Consider the following 18,183-nt stretch of genomic DNA (forward strand, 5'->3'; position numbering starts at 1 on the left):
TGACCTGCTATTCGGGAAGAGTGTCCCCACCGGAGTACACGTTCCCTATCGACCTCAGCAACAAACGTCTTACCGGGAGGAAGGTGGTGCATGTCAACTGGTGCCGCCATTAGCTTGGAAGGTTCAATGATGCGCCGAGGTTCATCTTCCTGATCCTCTAACAGGAATGATCAAGACAGCGCATCGACCTTCAGGTTCTTCTCGGCTGGACGGAAATGCAGAATAAAATCAAAGCGGGCGAAGAATAATGACCATCGGGCCTGTCGGGGGTTTAGCCTGTGGGCTGTCTGGAGATATGCCAGATTCTTGTGGTCAGTATAGATGGTAACTGGATGTAATGACCCTTCCAGCAGGTATCGCCACTCTTCCAGGGCCAGCTTGATTGCCAGCAACTCACGGTCTCCGATTGAGTAGTTTCGTTCTGCTGGGGAGAAAGCCTTAAAAAAGAAGCCATAGGTTACTGTCTTACCCTCTGACGTTTTCTGTGTAAGAACCGCACCGGCTCCGGATGAGGAGGCATCTACCTCAAGGATAAACGGCTTGTTAGTGTCGGGTTTGTCTAAGGCTGGAGCAGAAGCGAAGGCTCGTTTAAGGGACATGAACGATTCTTCAGCTTCCAGGGTCCATTTCTTAGGGTTCTCCCCTTTGCGAGTGAGAGAGGATATGGGACGCACCAGAGACGAGAAGTGTGGAATGAATTGCCGGTAATAGTTGGCGAATCCCAGGAATCGCTGGATAGTCTTCAACCCTTCCGGACGGGACCAATTCAGTACGGCTGATACCTTATCGGGGTTTATCTTCAGGCCAGTATCAGAGACTATGTGGCCAAGGAAGGGTAGCGAGGTCTGCTCAAACAGGTATTTCTCGAGTTTGGCGTAAAGGCGATTCTCTCTCAATCTCCGCAGGACAAGACGGACATGTCTTCGGTGGGTATGCAAGTCCGGAGAGAAGATAAGGATGTCGTCTAAATACACAACCACACAGGTGTATAGAAGGTCACGGAAGACGTCGTTCACGAACTCCTGGAAGACCGCTGGAGCGTTACTGAGCCAAAAGGGCATCACTTGATATTCATAGTGCCCATCCCGAGTGTTGAACACAGTCTTCCATTCGTCTCCAGATCGAATGCGGACCAGATTGTACGCACCCCGGAGATCTAATTTGGAGAAGATCTTGGCACCTTGAAAGCGGTCAAACAGTTCCGGTATCAGGGGTAGCGGGTATCTGTTCTTCACCGTGATCTTACTCAATCCACGGTAGTCAATGCAAGGCTGTAGACCCCCGTCCTTTTTCCCCACAAAGAAGAAGCCCGCTCCGGCAGGAGAGGAGGATTTTTGGATGAAGCCTCATTCTAGATTTTCCTTTATGTAATCAGACATGGCTTGGGTCTCTTCTCGGGACAGAGGGTAGATGCGCCCACGCGGAGGGGTTGCCCCGGGGAGCAGGTCGATGGGACAATCGTAGGGTCTGTGTGGCGGCAACGTCTCAGCCTCCTTCTTGTCAAAGACATCGGCATAGGCCCAATAGGCAGGGGGTAACCCGGGAAGGGTGACCGGTTCAACGGGTCGGTGCGGAGGATGCACTGGTTTCAGGCAGTTGCTGTGGCAAGACGCACCCCATTGCACGATGTCTCCAGAATCCCAGTCCAGTACTGGCTTGTGCGACCGAAGCCAGGGTATTCCCAGTAGTAGGGCATGCGTCATGCCAGGGAGTACGTGGAAGGCGATGGTCTCAGAGTGTAGCAACCCCACTTGCATAGTACAGTTCTCCGTGATGTACCGGATGGGTTCGGATAGCGGTTTTCCATCCACGGAAGAAAGACTGATGGGGGTAGCAAGACATCGGACGGGAATCTGGTGTAGGTCCACCACGGCTTGTTGGATACAGTTCCTGGCAGAGCCTGAATCCAGGAACGCATGTTCTGACAACTGGATGGAACCACAGGACAGGGATACAGGTACATGGAGAAAAGGAGAGGACTTGGCATGACCTAGGGTGGCCTCTCCGATGGACCCTAGGCTCTGTAGTTTCCCGGCTTTACTGGACAGTCCTGAATCAGATGTTTGGCACTTCCGCAGTAGAATCACTCTCCTGCCATTCTCCGATTCCTCTGTCGCAGTCTGGACTCACTGACTCGATCGACCTCCATGGGCTCGTACGGAGCAGTAGGCCAGGTGGAGGGAGGTGACATCGGCCTTTGGAAAGTGGGTGCAACGCGCGGGGTTCTTCTCGCCCGGGTGACTTCTCTGGCACGCACTTGGAAACGGAGATCAATACGGGTAGCCAGAGAGATCAGCTCTTCCAGGGTGGTAGGTACATCCCGGCCGGCCAGTTCATCCTTGATTTTACCGGATAACCCTTCCCAGAAGGCAGCTACCAAGGCGTCATTGTTCCACTTGAGTTCGGAGGACAGAGTGCGGAATTCGATTGCATACTGTCCCACGGTGAGATTCCCCTGGTGGATTCTCATGAGCGAAGAGGCAGTAGACGAGAGACGGCCTGGCTCATCGAACACCTTATGGAAGGTGGTCAGAAAGACGGACAGGACTTGAACGGTCGGGTCATTCCTCTCCTAGAGCGGATTCATCCAAGCCAGAGCCTGACCAGTCAGATGAGACATGATAAATGCGATTTTCGAGCGATCAGTCGCTCGCTGCAGCGGCGACAGCTCAAAGTGCAGGGAGCACTGGTTTAAGAAACCGTGACACAAACGGGGATCCCCTCCATACATGGGTGGGGGGGCCAGGCAGGAAGGAGACATGCATGTCGATAATCCCGCAGAGTCGGGGGTTGTTGAGGAGGCCGGATTCTGCAGGGCGTATAGACAGGAATCCACGGACGCCATATATTCTGCCATGCGTCTCTGGGCCTCATGCTGGCGGGACAGTTCCTTCTGTAGTTCACTTAACTGGGAGCCGTCGGAGGATCCGGAGGCTTGCATGGATGCCAGACGGGATTCCACAGACTTCATGTGAGCCACTAATCTTGCTTGGGTCTCGCGTTGGCAGGAGAGCTCCTGTTGCAGGTCAGTCAGCGGGTTAACCTTGATCCCGGCGGAGTCCATGGCCCGAGCAAACTGTTACACTCACCGAGGAGCGGCGAGCGTCCGGAGGTGGACCCACTGGACCGTGCACCGGACTCCCCTGAGAAGGCAACCAGCAGCGAACCCCTATACAGGGACTGTGCAGCGCCTCCCCAGAAGGCCTAAATGCACGGCAGCCAGGAACCGGTAGTAGGAGTCTCTGTAGGGCCAGGTGTAGCAAGGTTGTGACGTCCACAGCCGGCAGGACACGGAAACTGCACCGGAGATGTTCACAGCAGGTGACGTCCGCCGCAGGTACGGCACGGATAATGTCCACGGCAGGTAGGGCACGGTGACGTCCACTGTTGGTATGAGCGGTGACGTCCACAGCAGGTACGGCACAGATAATGTCCACGGTAGGTAGGGCACGGTGACGTCCACTGTCGGTATGAGCGGTGACGTCCCCAGCCGGAATGGTACGGATGGCACTACGGTGAGACAAGGGATTAGAACCAGGTATCAATGCACAGAAAACAGATAACAGCACAAGGGGTCTGGACACTGGCAAGGCTCTAATGGAAGCGTTGCTCGGGTGCCTGCTGCTGGGGAGGTGAACCTAAATACCCATTAGGTAACAGGTGACCTCTGAGGTCACTTCCAGAAAATGGGGCATACCGCTTTAAGAAAGGGGGTGTGGCCTCGCGCGCAGCTTAGAGTCACTTACTGCAGCTCTGTGTAAGGAAGGGAGACAGGAAGAGGCTGCAGCATGCCTGGGAGCAGGAGCAGAGCCATGGGACCGGTAAGAGGAAGGCCGTCGCTGCCTGGGGCTATGACTGGGAGTGATAGTGGGAGCCATGCTGGGACTGGGCACATGTGAGGGAGCGCGCCCCCCACGGGGTCTGGTGGGACCAGGCGCTACATCTATGTTCTACAATACATTTTAGCTAAATGTGTGTCTGAGAATACACATCCAGGCTACCTCATCTGAGAGCAGCATAATGTAGGCAAAGAGATCCTGAATCCAAAGATGCATCACTTAGATTACTGTGTGCATCCGTTCTGGCAGAATTTTCAGAATTTTTAGACTTAGCTACACAGCAGAGCTGAGTGAGCTTCCCCACCCACCCCAGGCATTCAAAAGATATTGTACATTGACAGTGAGGTGTCAGAGGAGGGGGCGTGCCAGACTGCCGAGCGCGTGACTTTGTAGTCCAAGCAATGATAAGGATCCTGCTGCTTGAACAAACATAGCAAGTGACCAACAGATCGGACTGTGACAAGACAGTCATCCCTGAATTTTCTGTGTTAACCCTTGTAGCATGCTGGCTTCAGATTACATAGCAAAAACTAGCTGACAGATTCCCTTTTACCTGCCTTCTCCATCCATAATATGTTGATGTAATAAAGGTCCTTTCCTGTGTCAAAGCCTATGCGAAAGTGGCATTATTGGGACCAGGACAGGGGCACTGGAAATTCAACATTTTGAAAAATGAAGTAGAAATGGAAGTGCTCCTTTCAAATATAATGGAACAAGTTTTTGGCAGCTGGACTATCCCTTTAAAGAAAATTGATAGAATTATAGCTATTGTTTCCCGTCTTTTGTGAAAACGGACAGTTCAATTAATTTATTATCCAGTAGAAAAAAAGAAAAGATAAAACTCACAATATTGTTCGGGATACACTGTAAAGTTGTAAAGTGTTTTATAACAATACATAAGGGAGATGTCTCAAGTTTTTTGTTTTAGACTGTAGGAAAATATTTTTACCCAATAAGTGGTAGGGATTGGCAGAAACAATTAGCATTACGAGAAGCCTTCTGGATACCCAATGCCAAACATCCTCATAGTATGAACTATAAGAATGATTTATTTGTCACATATTAATATTAGTGATGAGTGAGCACTAAGATCCTCGAGTGCTCGGTGCTCCAATCGAGCAGGTCAGACACTCGGACGGGCTTGACTTGAGTACCGATCATAATGGAAGTCATTGGGAAACTCAAGCATTTTTCCAAAAGATCTTCCAGAAAAATGCTTGTGTTTCCCATTGACTTCCATTATACTCCATACCCAAGTTTAGCCCGTCCAAGCATCCGACCTGCTCTACTCGAGTACCGAGCATCTTAGTGCTCGCTCATCACCAATAGAGACATATATATACACATTAGTGATGAGCGAGCGTGCTCATCACTGCTAGTTACTCGATCGAGCAGCAGGGTGCTCGGGTGCTACTTGAGTGTAGACTATAGTGGACGTCAATGGAAAACTCAAGCATTTTTGAACTTGAGAGTACCCAAGCACACCGATGTTCAATTGACTAACAGTGGGTCGGTCATTACTAATAGATATACAGATTAATGATGAGCGAGCACTTAAGTGGTTGAGTATTTTTTAATCGAGTAGGTCAGGTTGAGATACTCGATATCTAAACACGCCGATGCTCAATATAGTATTGAGCAGTGCATGATCACGCATCATTAATAAAGACATATAGACAGACAGACATATAATTGCACAACCACCTGACATATAATAAAATTACAGTCTGTGGAGCTTATTAGACAGCTTTTTATGTTTCAAATTTCTGATAACAAGCCAAGGTAAAGCAGACAGTTGGAGGCTGTATATACATTACTAATATGGTCACTAAGATTTTTTTTGTAAATGTTATAAGTGTATTTTGTACATCTTGAGTTGTTTGATTTTTCTCTCCTTAACACTAGAATCCCAGAAATTTCGAGCTCCCCCATGAAGTCCCGAAAGAGGGTCAAATGACCCTTATGCGGGCGTCACACGGTACGATCTATTGTGCGATTGCACGAGCGATCGTACCCGCCCCCGTCGTTTGTGCGTCATGGGCAATTAGTTGCTCGTGGCGCACAAAGCCGTTAAACCGCAGTCACATGTACTTACCTGCTGAGCGACCTCGCTGTGGGCGGCGAAGTCCACTTCCTGAAGGGGGAGGGACGTTCGGCGTCACAGCGACGTCACACAGCGGACGGCCAATAGAAGCGGAGGGGCAGAGATGAGCGGGACGTAAACATCCCGCCCACCTCCTTCCTTCCGCAGTGCCCGCGGGAGCCGTGGGACGCAGGTAAGTTGTGTTCATCGTTCCCGAGGTGTCACATGGAGCGATGTGTGCTGCCACGAGAACGATGAACAACCGGCGCCATTATAAACAATTTTTTAAAAATAAGCGACGAGTACATGACTCACGATTTGTGAGCGATTCTGCGTCGCTTGAAGGTGTCACAGGAAACGACGTCGCAAGCAATGCTGGATGTGCGTCAAGAAAACCATGACCCCGACGATGCATCGCGCGATAGCTCGTCTCGTGTGACGCCCGCATTAGTCCAAACTGTAATTAAGGCCATTACTGTCGCACCACAAGAGGTTGGAAAACAACAACCTCCTGTGGTGCGACAGTAATGGCCTTAATTACAGAACAAAAGACGGTGATTATAGGATGTTAGCTAAAATCCTTCAGGTCATTCGACCCGTCTCTGGGTTCCAAAGGTAGAAATGTTAAATGACCCCACTCTGGGACTTCTAGTGTTAATAGATGAAAATAAACAATAGAGAAAATTTACATTGGCGCCCGAGCACCCACAATATTTAATCTAGTATCGAGCGTATGTATTCACTTGCAATGTGAATAGAGATGTAATGTGACATGATCCTCTTTCTTACTATTTCATATTACCTGTGACAAGGGCGGCCAGAGCAGTAAATCTGCTGTATAATAGGGCCACAAGTTCTCAGTGGAGTTTAGATCCAGTGAGGATGGGCTGATTCATTATTCTCCGTTCCTTAAGGCCTTTACTGGCAACGGCAAAGGAGCCTTGTCCTGCAGAACACTCACGGTTTTCTGGAGAGATGCAGTCTGTTTCCTGTACCAGGGCTTGAAGAAAGTGTTTTCTAAATACTGGCAGTGATTTGTGAGTCTTGAGTTCATCTTGAACCAAAAAGGTTCAACTATTTTATCTTTAATAATCCCAGCCCATAGCAGTGCCCATCTCCACCCTGCTGGCGTCTGAGTTCAAGTGAAGGTCTGTGACCATTATTGATCCATTCGTTGGACCCATCTGGTGCATCAAGACTCACTCTCATCTCATCTCATCAGTCCATAAAACCTTTAGAAAATCTGTCTTCAGATAGTTCTGGGCCTCGTCTTGACATTTCCATTTTAGTGTCTGTTCAAGTCCTGGTCAAGTACAACCTACTCATCTTGGCCATGTCACTGAGCACGGAGCACCTTGTACTTCTGTGTCTTGCTCAGTGGTGGTCAGGTTTAGTCTCCTCAACTAGGCCGTGTCTCTGGGAACTGAACACCATGTTGGGTGCTGTCTCCTCACCTCGGCCGTCTCTCTGTGCACTAAACACCTTGTACTTATGTGCCTTGCTCAGTGGTGGTCGGGTTCAGCTTCCTCACCTCGGCCATGTCCCTCATACATATTCACTGCTTTCCCTGGCCTCCGGAATCTCTGATTGGCTGCAGTCAGACATAGCCCCCCTCTCTCTGACAACATGTAAAATAAATAGATAAATAAAAAAAAAAAGTTTTGCGGTTCCCCTATATATTGATACCAACACAAAGCATACAGCTACAGGCTGCAGCCCCCAGCTGTGCACTTATCTTGGCTGTGTATCAGAAGAAGAGGAACCATGTGTGACTTTTTTAATTTAAATAAATTAATTTAAAAAAACAGCTTGCCGTCTGTCCCAGTTTTGATATCCAGCAACATAAAGCCCAACAGCTAAGGCCTGGTAATCTCAGGCTGGGGAGGCCCATAGTTATTGCCCCCCCCCCAGCCTAAAAAAAGCAGCCAGCAGCTGCCCGGGATTGTTGCATCCATTAGATGTGACAATCTGGAACTTTAGCCGGCTATTTCTGATTGAAATGGTGCAATGGTAATCGGGGAAATAAGGGGTTAATGTCAGCCCACAGCTGCCACTACTATGTCTGAACTGGGTGCACCCAGTTCAGACATAGAATGGAGTTCCAAACGTTATTCCTTATGTGTTAGTAGTTTTTCGTTTGTGAACCCTCCCCACTCACACCTATTGCCAATCCACATGATACGTATATATAGCCTGGGTCTCAGCTTCCCATACACGGTAAGTTTTTTAACTGCATGAGAGGACACACACAAGCTAGGGACCCCAACGTAGAGAAATACTTTGGCGTAGTGTTGGGGCTCTATTGCATTGATCAATTCAGTAGCTAAATTTCTCTATATTCATATGTTCATGGCAGTAATGCAGGTTCCATTTTTCATATTTTCATTCTTACATATAGCTATTGGATTATTCATGTCAGTATTCACACAGCAGTTTCTGCTATTACATGTATTCCCCTTGCATAGTCACTGGTGTGCATACCTTATCTCCATATAGCACAGCTGCCACTAAACCCTAGATACTAATGGGAGGTGCCTATGAGACCCCCCATTACTAATCTGTAAGTGAAAAGTAATAAATACAAACACTGAAAAAATCCTTTATTTGAAATAAAAAACACCCTCTTTCACCACTTTATTAACCCAAAAAAACACCAAGGTCTGACATAATCCACACGAGGTCCAACGACAATTCCAGCTTTGCTACATCTAAAGGAACAATGCGCGGCCATAGAAAATGACCACCGGCTGTGAGCTTCAGGCAGAGACTGAGCCTCACTGATCTATGGTGATGCCACTCAGGTATCCATAATACTGGACCCTATACAGGGAACAGATGGGATAAGTTCTTCGTCAACCTCACTAAACGCTAAAGGAAGACACAAGGGAGACACACAGAGGGGAAATGCATGAACTACTTATCCACAGATGACTCAGGCAGGACTTTAACAAAGGAACAGCAACATTACTCCAGATGAGTGCAAGACACCTGCTTGCAACCAGAGCAAGAATAAACTGAAAAATATCACCAGCACCAATCCAGGGAAGAAGTGAGTATATAAGAAATAAGAGAATGCTGATGATCAGCAGCTGGTGGAAGGCGAGCTTCTGCAGGGTCCAAAAGGGGGAGATCTGAAAATCCAACAGGAAAGCTACCTATACTATTGAATACTGACAGCAGGAACAATGGAAAGTCAGACAATTAAATTTATTTTCTGGCCCCTTTTGCCAGAGAAAAACATACCACTGGATAATATTGCACTCCCTGATAAAGGGTGTTGTATCGTTTTGTCCACACTCTTATACAAAAATACACATCACCTGATCTGTTTCATCCAATTAGCTTTCAAGTTTATACAGTTCTGAGTTGGAAAATCTATATAAAAATAAGAAAAAAATACTCACTGCATAATTGTGTACAGTCATGGCCAAAAGTTTTGAGAATGCTACAAATATTAATTTTTACAAAGTCTACTGCTTAAGTTTTTCTAATGGCAATTTGCATATACTCCAGAATTTCATAAAGAGTGATCAGCTTAACAGCAATTACTTGCAAAGTCAATATTGGCTAAGAAAATGAACTTTAACCCCCAAAACACATTTCAACATCAGTGCATTCCTGCCTTAAAAGGAGCAGCTAACATTGTTTTAGTGATTGTTCCATTAACCCCTTCACGACCGCGGGCCGTAAAATTACGTCCTATTTTAACGTGACTTAACGACCAGGGACGTAATTTTACGGCCTAAACTTCATTTGATTGCCGTGGCCATAGCAACGGCTTTCAAATGATGTCCCCTGCTGTTTCTTACAGCAGGGGACCTTTGCTTGACCCCAGGGGGGGCGGCATCGCCACCCCCTATCGACGATCGATGTGATTGGCTGTTCAAATCTGAACCGCCAACCACATCGATCGCACTAATTTCGGCAAAAATAATGCCCGAATTAGTGCGATCCTGTGAGATCCAGCTATGAGATGCTGCAGCTGCTGCAGCATATCATAGGTGGACCTCAAACATGCCGCCCCCAGCCCCTGCAGCACTGATTGGAGCGATCGTGCTATGACGCGCAATCGCTCCAATCAGTGTGCAGTGGGGCGGTCTGATCTGGAGGTGGCCGCCCTCCCCAGGCCTGTGTTGGTTTGGGAAGCCCTCCCCCAGCATGTTTGCAGCGTGCACTGGCTGGTACTTGTAGTACCACACAACGCTGCCGCCGCCGCCCGATCGCCGCTCCTGCCCCACTTGAGTATTGCGCGCCTGATAGCCCCTGCGCGCTCCTGTGATGGCCCTGCCCCCTGCCGATGTGTCCCCCCGATCTGCTCCCCGCCACGATCTGCCCCTCTGCTGCGATCTGCCCCCCTGCCACAATGTGCCCCCCTGCTGCAATCTGCTTCCTGCTGCGATCTGTCCTCTGCCATGATGTGCCCCACTGCTGCGATCTGTCCTCTGCCATGATGTGCCCCACTGCTGCGATCTGCCTCCTGCCGCAATCTGCCCCCTGCTGCCATCTGCATCCCTGCTGCGATATGCCCCCTGCCGCTGCGAGCCCTCCCCCAACATGTCTGCAGCGTGCAGTGGCTGGTACTTGTGGTACCACGCCACCGCCGCCGCTGCTGCCGCCGCCGCTGCTGCTGCTGCACGTGAGTACTGTGCTCACTTTGCAGCCCGTGCGCGCTCCCGTGGTGCCCCTGCGCGCTGCCGTGATAGCCCCTGCCGTGCCCCCCCCGCGATCTGCTCCCCCCAACCCCCCCCCCCCCCTCTGACTGCCTCCCCCATTATCTCTGTTCTGCTTCTGCAGCTCCCTCTCCGGTCTCCCCCTCTGCTCTACCCCCTCCCCCTCTGCTCCCCCCCCTCTGCTCTCAGCCCCCCCTCTGCTCTCACCCCCCCCCTCTGCTCTCCCCCCCCCTGTCCCCCTCTGCTCTCCCCCGACGTCCTCTTACCTGTCTTCACCGGCCTGATCACATCTGCGTCCATCGCTGGGTCCTTCCTGGGCATTCTGCTGATCTGCCTGCTGCTCCTGTAAAGCTGTCCATCTCTCTGCCATCTGTTCCTCTGCAGCTCTTCTGGTCAGTGATCCTCCTGCTAGTCCTGTGGGTACTGTGAGTATAACTTTTTTTTTTTTTCCGTATCCCCTGTCCATTTTTACACCTCATCCGTCCGTGCGTCCCGCCAAGCGCTGATCAGGGATGCAGATAACGGATCGGCATCCCTGCTCAATTTTTGGCGTGACTTTTTTTTCCGTATCCCCGACGCTTTTTGTATCGCATCCGTCCGTGCGTCCCGCCAAGCGCTGATCAGGGATGCAGATAACGGATCGGCATCCATGGTCAATTTTTGGCGTGACTTTTTTCCGTATCCCCGACGCTTTTTGTATCGCATCCGTCCGTGCGTCCCGCCAAGCGCTGATCAGGGATGCAGATAACGGATCGGCATCCATGGTCAATTTTTGGCGTGACTTTTTTCCGTATCCCCGACGCTTTTTGTATCGCATCCGTCCGTGCGTCCTGCCAAGCGCTGATCAGGGATGCACATAACGGATCGGCATCCATGGTCAATTTTTGGCGTGACTTTTTTCCGTATTCACGACGCTTTTTGTATCGCATCCGTCCGTGCGTCCCGCCGAGCGCTGATTAGGGATGCAGATAACGGATCGGCATCCCTGCTCAATTTTTGGCGTGACTTTTTTCCGTATTTGCGACGCTTTTTGTATCGCATCCGTCCGTGCATCCCGCCAAGCGCTGATCAGGGATGCACATAACGTATCTGCATCCATGGTCAATTTTTGGCGTGACTTTTTTTTTTTTACGTATCCCCGACGCTTTTTTTATCGCATCCGACCGTGCGTCCTGCAGCGACCGATCAGTGCACTGCGTCTGTGCGTTTGAAAAGTCAAATGGCGCTCCTTCTCTTCTGAGCCCCGCCATGCGCTCAAACAATTACTTTCCACCACATATGAGGTATCTGCGTACTCAGGAGAAATTGCACAATACGTTTTATGGTGCATTTTTTCCTGTTACCCTTGTGAAAAAAAAAGCTACCTAGTTGAAGCAACCGTTTTGTGGTAAAAAAAAAAAATTTTCTTTTCACGGCTCAACGCTATAAACTTCTGTGAAGCCCCCAGGTGTTCAAAGTGCTCACCAAACATCTAGAAAAATTATTTGAGGGCTCTAGTTTCCAAAATGGGGTGACTTGTGGGGGAGCTCCATTGTTTAGGCACCTCAGGGGGTCTTCATACCCCACATGTCGTCCGCTAATGAGTGCAGCTAATTTTGCACTCAAAAATTCAAATGGCGCTCCTTGCCTTCCGAGCACTGCCGTGTGTCCAAAGATTTGATTTCCACCACATATGAGGTATCTGCGTATTCAGGAGAAAATGCACAATACATTTTATGGTGCATTTTTTCCTGTTACCCTTGTGAAAAAAAAAGCTACCTAGTTGAAGCAACCGTTTTGTTGTAAAAAAAATTTTTTTTCTTTTCACGGCTCAACGCTATAAACTTCTGTGAAGCCCCCAGGTGTTCAAAGTGCTCACCAAACATCTAGAAAAATTATTTGAGGGCTCTAGTTTCCAAAATGGGGTCACTTGTGGGGGAGCTCCATTGTTTAGGCACCTCAGGGGGTCTTCAAACCCGACATGGCGTCCGCTAACAGGTGCAGCTAATTTTGCACTCAAAAATTCAAATGGCGCTCCTTGCCTTCCGAGCACTGCCGTGTGTCCAAAGATTTGATTTCCACCACATATGAGGTATCTGCGTATTCAGGAGAAAATGCACAATACATTTTATGGTGCATTTTTTCCTGTTACCCTTGTGAAAAAAAAAGCTACCTAGTTGAAGCAACCGTTTTGTTGTAAAAAAAATTTTTTTTCTTTTCACGGCTCAACGCTATAAACTTCTGTGAAGCCCCCAGGTGTTCAAAGTGCTCACCAAACATCTAGAACAATTATTTGAGGGCTCTAGTTTCCAAAATGGGGTCACTTGTGGGGGAGCTCCATTGTTTAGGCACCTCAGGGGGTCTTCAAACCCGACATGGCGTCCGCTAATGAGTGCAGCTAATTTTGCGTTCAAAAATTCAAATGGCGCTCCTTCCCTTCCGAGCTCTGCCGTGCGCCCAAACAATTGATTTTTACCACATATGGGGTATCAGCGTACTCAGGAGAACATGCACAATAAATTGTATTGTGTACTTTCTCTTTTCTCCCTTGTAAAAATGAAAATTTTATGGCTAAAGTAACATTTTTGTGTTAAAAAGTAAAATTTTCATTTTTTCCTTCCACATTGCTTTGGTTCCTGTGAAGCACCTAAAGGGTTAATAAACTTATTGGATGTGGTTTTGAGCAGTGTGAGGGGTGTAGTTTTTAGAATGGGGTCACTTTTGGGTATTTTCTGTCACCTAGGCCTCTCAAAGTCACCTCAAATGTAATGTGGTCCCTAAAAAAATTATTTTGTAAATTTTGTTGGAAAAATGAGAAATTGCTGATGACCTTTGACCCCTTCTAACTTCCTAACGGAAAAAAAATTTGTTTCGAAAATTGCGCTGATGTAAAGTACATAAGTGGGAAATGTTATTTAGTAACTATTTTGTGTGACATATCTCTCAGATTTATGGGCATAAATTTTCAAAGTTTGAAAATTGCGAAATTTTCAAAATTTTCGCCAAATTTCCTAAATTTTCACAAATAAACGCAAAAAATATCAGCCTAAATTTACAACTGACATGAAGTACAATATGTCACGAAAAAACAATCTCAGAATCGCCAGGATCCGTTGAAGCGTTCCAGAGTTATAACCTGTCAAAGTGACACTGGTCAGAATTGCAAAAAATGGCCCGGTCATTAGGGTGTTTTAGTGGCCGGGGGTGAAGGGGTTAACACAGGTGTGGGTGTTGATGAGGACAGGGCTGGTGATCAATCAGTCATGATTAAGTAAGAATGACACCACTGGAAACTTTAAAAGGAGGCTGGTGCTTGGTATCATTGTTTCTCTTCAGTTAACCATGGTTATCTCTAAAGAAACACGTGCAGCCATCATTGCTCTGCACAAAAATGGCCCAACAGGGAAGAGTATCCCAGCTACAAAGATTGCACCTCAGTCAACAATCTATCGCATCATCAAGAACTTCAAGGAGAGAGCTTCCATTGTTTCCAAAAAGGCTCCTGGGCGCCCAAGAAGGACCAGCAAACGCCAGGACCGTATCTTAAAACTGTTTCAGCTGCGGGATCGGACTACCAGCAGTGCCGAGCTAGCTCAGCAATGGCAGCAGGCTGGTGTGAGTGCTTCTGCACGCACTGTGAGGCGGAGACTGCTTGAGCAAGGCCTGATTTCAAGGAGGGCAGCAAAGAAGCCACTTCTCTCCAGAAGAAACATCAGGGACCGACTGATATTCTGCAAAAGGTACCGGGAGTGGACTGCTGAGGACTGGGGTAAAGTCATTTTCTCAGATGAATCCCCTTTTCGATTGTTTGGGACATCTGGAAAACAGCTTATTAGGAGAAGAAGAGGTGAGCGCTACCACCAGTCTTGTCTCATGCCAACTGTTAAGCATCCTGAAACCATTCATGTGTGGGGTTGCTTCTCAGCCAAGGGAATCGCACCACTCACAGTCTTGCCTAAAAACACAGCCATGAATAAAGAATGGTACCAGAATGTCCTCTAAGAGCAACTTCTCCCAACAGTCCAAGAGCAGTTTGGCGCCCAACAATGCCTTTTCCAGCATGATGGAGCACCTTGCCATAAAGTAAAGGGGATCACTAAATGGCTCATGGAACAAAACAGAGATTTTGGGTCCATGGCCTGGAAACTCCCCAGATCTTAATCCCATTGAGAACTTGTGGGCAATCATCAAGAGACAGAAACAAAAACCAACAAATTCTGGCAAAATGCAAGCATTGCTTATGCAAGAATGGACAGCTATCAGTCAGGATTTGATCCAGAAGTTGATTGAGAGCATACCAGGGAGAATTGCAGAGGTCCTGAAGAAGAAGGGTCAACACTGCAAATATTGACTTGCTGCATTAACTCATTCTAACTTTCAATAGAACCTTTTGGTACTCATAATATGATTGCAATTATATTTCTATATGTGATGTAAACATCAGACAAACACAATTAAAAACCAGAGGGCAACAGATCATGTGAAAATATAATTTTGGTGTCATTCTCAAAACTTTTGGCCATGACTGTATACAGTGTTTTATGTTCAATATAGTCTTCAGATAAGGAATTTTGTCGTTATTCTGCCCAGAGCTTTCTTCACCTCCTGATTTTTCAAGCTGTAAATGAGAGGGTTGAGCATTGGAATGACTCCGGCATACAAAACGGCAAACATCTTGTCCTGGTCCATGGAGTAGCTCGATTTTGGCCTCATGTACATGCCGAGGACCGTTCCATAAAACAAGAGGATGACCATGAGGTGTGAGGAGCAGGTGGAGAAGGTTTTGTGTCTTCCTTCTTTGGAGTGAATCTTCAAGATTGTAGAGATGATATAGATGTAGGACACCAAGGTCATGATTGAAGGGACAAAGCCAATGATGGACCCAAGACCAAGTATTATTCTCTCTATTGTCTGTGTGTTGCTACAAGAAAGCTTTATAAGAGGCTTTAAATCACAGAAGAGATGGTCCACTTCATTTGATCTACAAAATGCACAAAAGGATATTAGAAGGACATAAAGAATGCCCTCAAGGACTCCAATACTCCAAGATATCAATGCCATCCAGAAACAGACCTGCAGACTCATGAAATAGGAGTAACGTAAGGGATGACATATGGCCACGTATCGATCGTAAGCCATGGTGGCCAGGATGAAGTATTCCGAAACCATGAGCACCACAAAGAAAAAAACCTGAGCAATACAACCATGGTAGGAGATGACATTGTTCCCAGTTAGAAAGATGTCCAATAACTTTGGTAGAACCATTGAGGTGAAGGACATATCCAATACAGACATGTTACACAGCAGTATATACATGGGACTGTGGAAATGACGATCAAAGCAAAATAGACCAGTCGTCAATGAATTTCCAACCAACGATGTGACATAGATGACCAGAAATATGAAAAAGAAAACCAGCTGGAAGTCTGGAAGCTCATGGAAGCCGAGAAGAACAAAGTCAGTGATGGTGAGGTTTGACCACTCCATTTGCCTCTGATGAGACCAGAGATCGAAAAGTCATACAGGCAGTGGTCGCTGGGAGAAATCGAAATTTGGTTTCCTCCAAAAAGAAAAATATTGACACTTATAGGTAGCTACTCTACAGAGAATCTTGAAACATGTCTACGGTTGTCAACCAAACCAGAGACATTCACCTGCAGATAGTGCTGTTTCAGTCTTTTTGCTCCTCAGCAGTACACAGCACGGTTTTGGTTGGCTCGGTGATAATTCTCTTTTCTAATATACAGCAAGGGTAAGAAACATTTTTTGTAGACATCAGTAACTTCTGAAGATGTGGAGATGGTTTATCGAGAACAGAAGGTAACCACCATGGATTTATACAACGTGAGCGTTCTTGTAAGGGATTTGAGGTTGTGGTTTGAGAATCGTCTGGGAATCGCAACCACCGGGATTCCGATAATGATCAAGAAATTTAATATAATTACATATAATGGGAAGGAGAAAATAACAGGTTTGATTAGTTTAGCCAACAACAGCTTAATAAACTGTTTATTCTTTGCACATTATAATATAATACAGTCATATGATAAAGTTTGGGCACCCCTATTAATGTTAACCTTTTTTCTTTATAACAATTTGGGTTTTTGCAGCAGCTATTTCAGTTTCATATATCTAATAACTGATGGACTCAGTAATATTTCTGGATTGAAATGAGGTTTATTGTATTAACAGAAAATGTGCAATCCGCATTTAAACAAAATTTGACCGGTGCAAAAGTATGGGCACCCTTATCAATTTTTTGATTTGAACACTCCTAACTACTTTTTACTGACTTACTAAAGCACTAAATTGGTTTTGTAACCTCATTGAGCTTTGAACTTCATAGGCAGGTGTATCCAATCATGAGAAAAGGTTTTTAAGGTGGCCACTTGCAAGTTGTTCTCCTATTTGAATCTCCTATGAAGAGTGGCATCATGGGCTCCTCAAAACAACTCTCAAATGATCTGAAAACAAAGATTATTTAACATAGTTGTTCAGGGGAAGGATACAAAAAGTTGTCTCAGAGATTTAAACTGTCAGTTTCCACTGTGAGGAACATAGTAAGGAAATGGAAGAACACAGATACAGTTCTTGTTAAACCCAGAAGTGGCAGGCCAAGAAAAATATCAGAAAGGCAGAGAAGATTAGTGAGAACAGGCAAGGACAATCCACAGACCACCTCCAAAGACCTGCAGCATCATCTTGCTGCAGATGGTGTCAATGTGCATCGGTCAACAATACAGCGCACTTTGCACAAGGAAAAGCTGTATGGGAAAGTGATGCAAAAGAAGCCGTTTCTGCTAACATGCCACAAACAGAGTCGCCTGAGGTATGCAAAAGCACATTTGGACAAGCCAGTTACATTTTGGAAGAAGATCCTGTGGACTGATGAAACAAAGATTGAGTTGTTTGGTCATACAAAAAGGCGTTATGCATGGAGGCAGAAAAAACGGCATTCCAAGAAAAGCACTTGCTACCCACAGTAAAATTTGGTGGAGGTTCCATCATGCTTTGGGGCTGTGTGGCCAATGCCGGCACCGGGAATCTTGTTAAAGTTGAGGGTCGCATGGATTCAACTCAGTATCAGCAGATTCTTGACAATAATGTGCAAGAATCAGTGACGAAGTTGAAGTTACGCAGGGGATGGATGTTTCAGCAAGACAATGATCCAAAACACCGCTCCAAATCTACTCAGGCATTCATGCTGAGGAACAATTACAATGTACTGGAATGGCCATCACAGTCCCCAGACCTGAATATCATTGAACATCTGTGGGATGATTTGAAGCGTGCTGTCCATCAAACTTAACTGAACTGGAATTGTTTTGTAAACAGGAATGGTCAAATATACCTTCATCCAGGATCCAGGAACTCAGTAAAAGCTACAGGAAGCGACTAGAGGCTGTGATTTTTGCAAAAGGAGGATCTACAAAATATTAATGTCACTTTTATGTTGAGGTGCCCATACTTATGCACCGGTCAAATTTTGTTTAAATGCGGATTGCACATTTTCTGTTAGTACAATAAACCTCATTTCAATCCAGAAATATTACTCAGTCCATCAGTTATTAGATATATGAAACTGAAATAGCTGTTGCAAAAACCCAAAGTG

At 46.7% G+C, this 18,183-nt stretch overlaps 1 protein-coding gene across 1 annotated transcript; it reads right to left on the bottom strand.

Annotated features, from left to right (window-relative positions):
• Positions 1 to 15,128: 15,128 nt before the first annotated feature.
• On the bottom strand, positions 15,129 to 16,058 carry LOC142312604 (olfactory receptor 9G19-like). Its single transcript, XM_075351596.1, has one exon. The coding sequence runs from the start codon at positions 16,056 to 16,058 to the stop codon at positions 15,129 to 15,131; it is 930 nt and encodes a 309-aa protein (XP_075207711.1).
• Positions 16,059 to 18,183: the final 2,125 nt, after the last annotated feature.

Source organism: Anomaloglossus baeobatrachus, chromosome 5 (genome assembly GCF_048569485.1).
Source record: "Anomaloglossus baeobatrachus isolate aAnoBae1 chromosome 5, aAnoBae1.hap1, whole genome shotgun sequence".
Taxonomy (NCBI): domain Eukaryota; kingdom Metazoa; phylum Chordata; class Amphibia; order Anura; family Aromobatidae; genus Anomaloglossus; species Anomaloglossus baeobatrachus.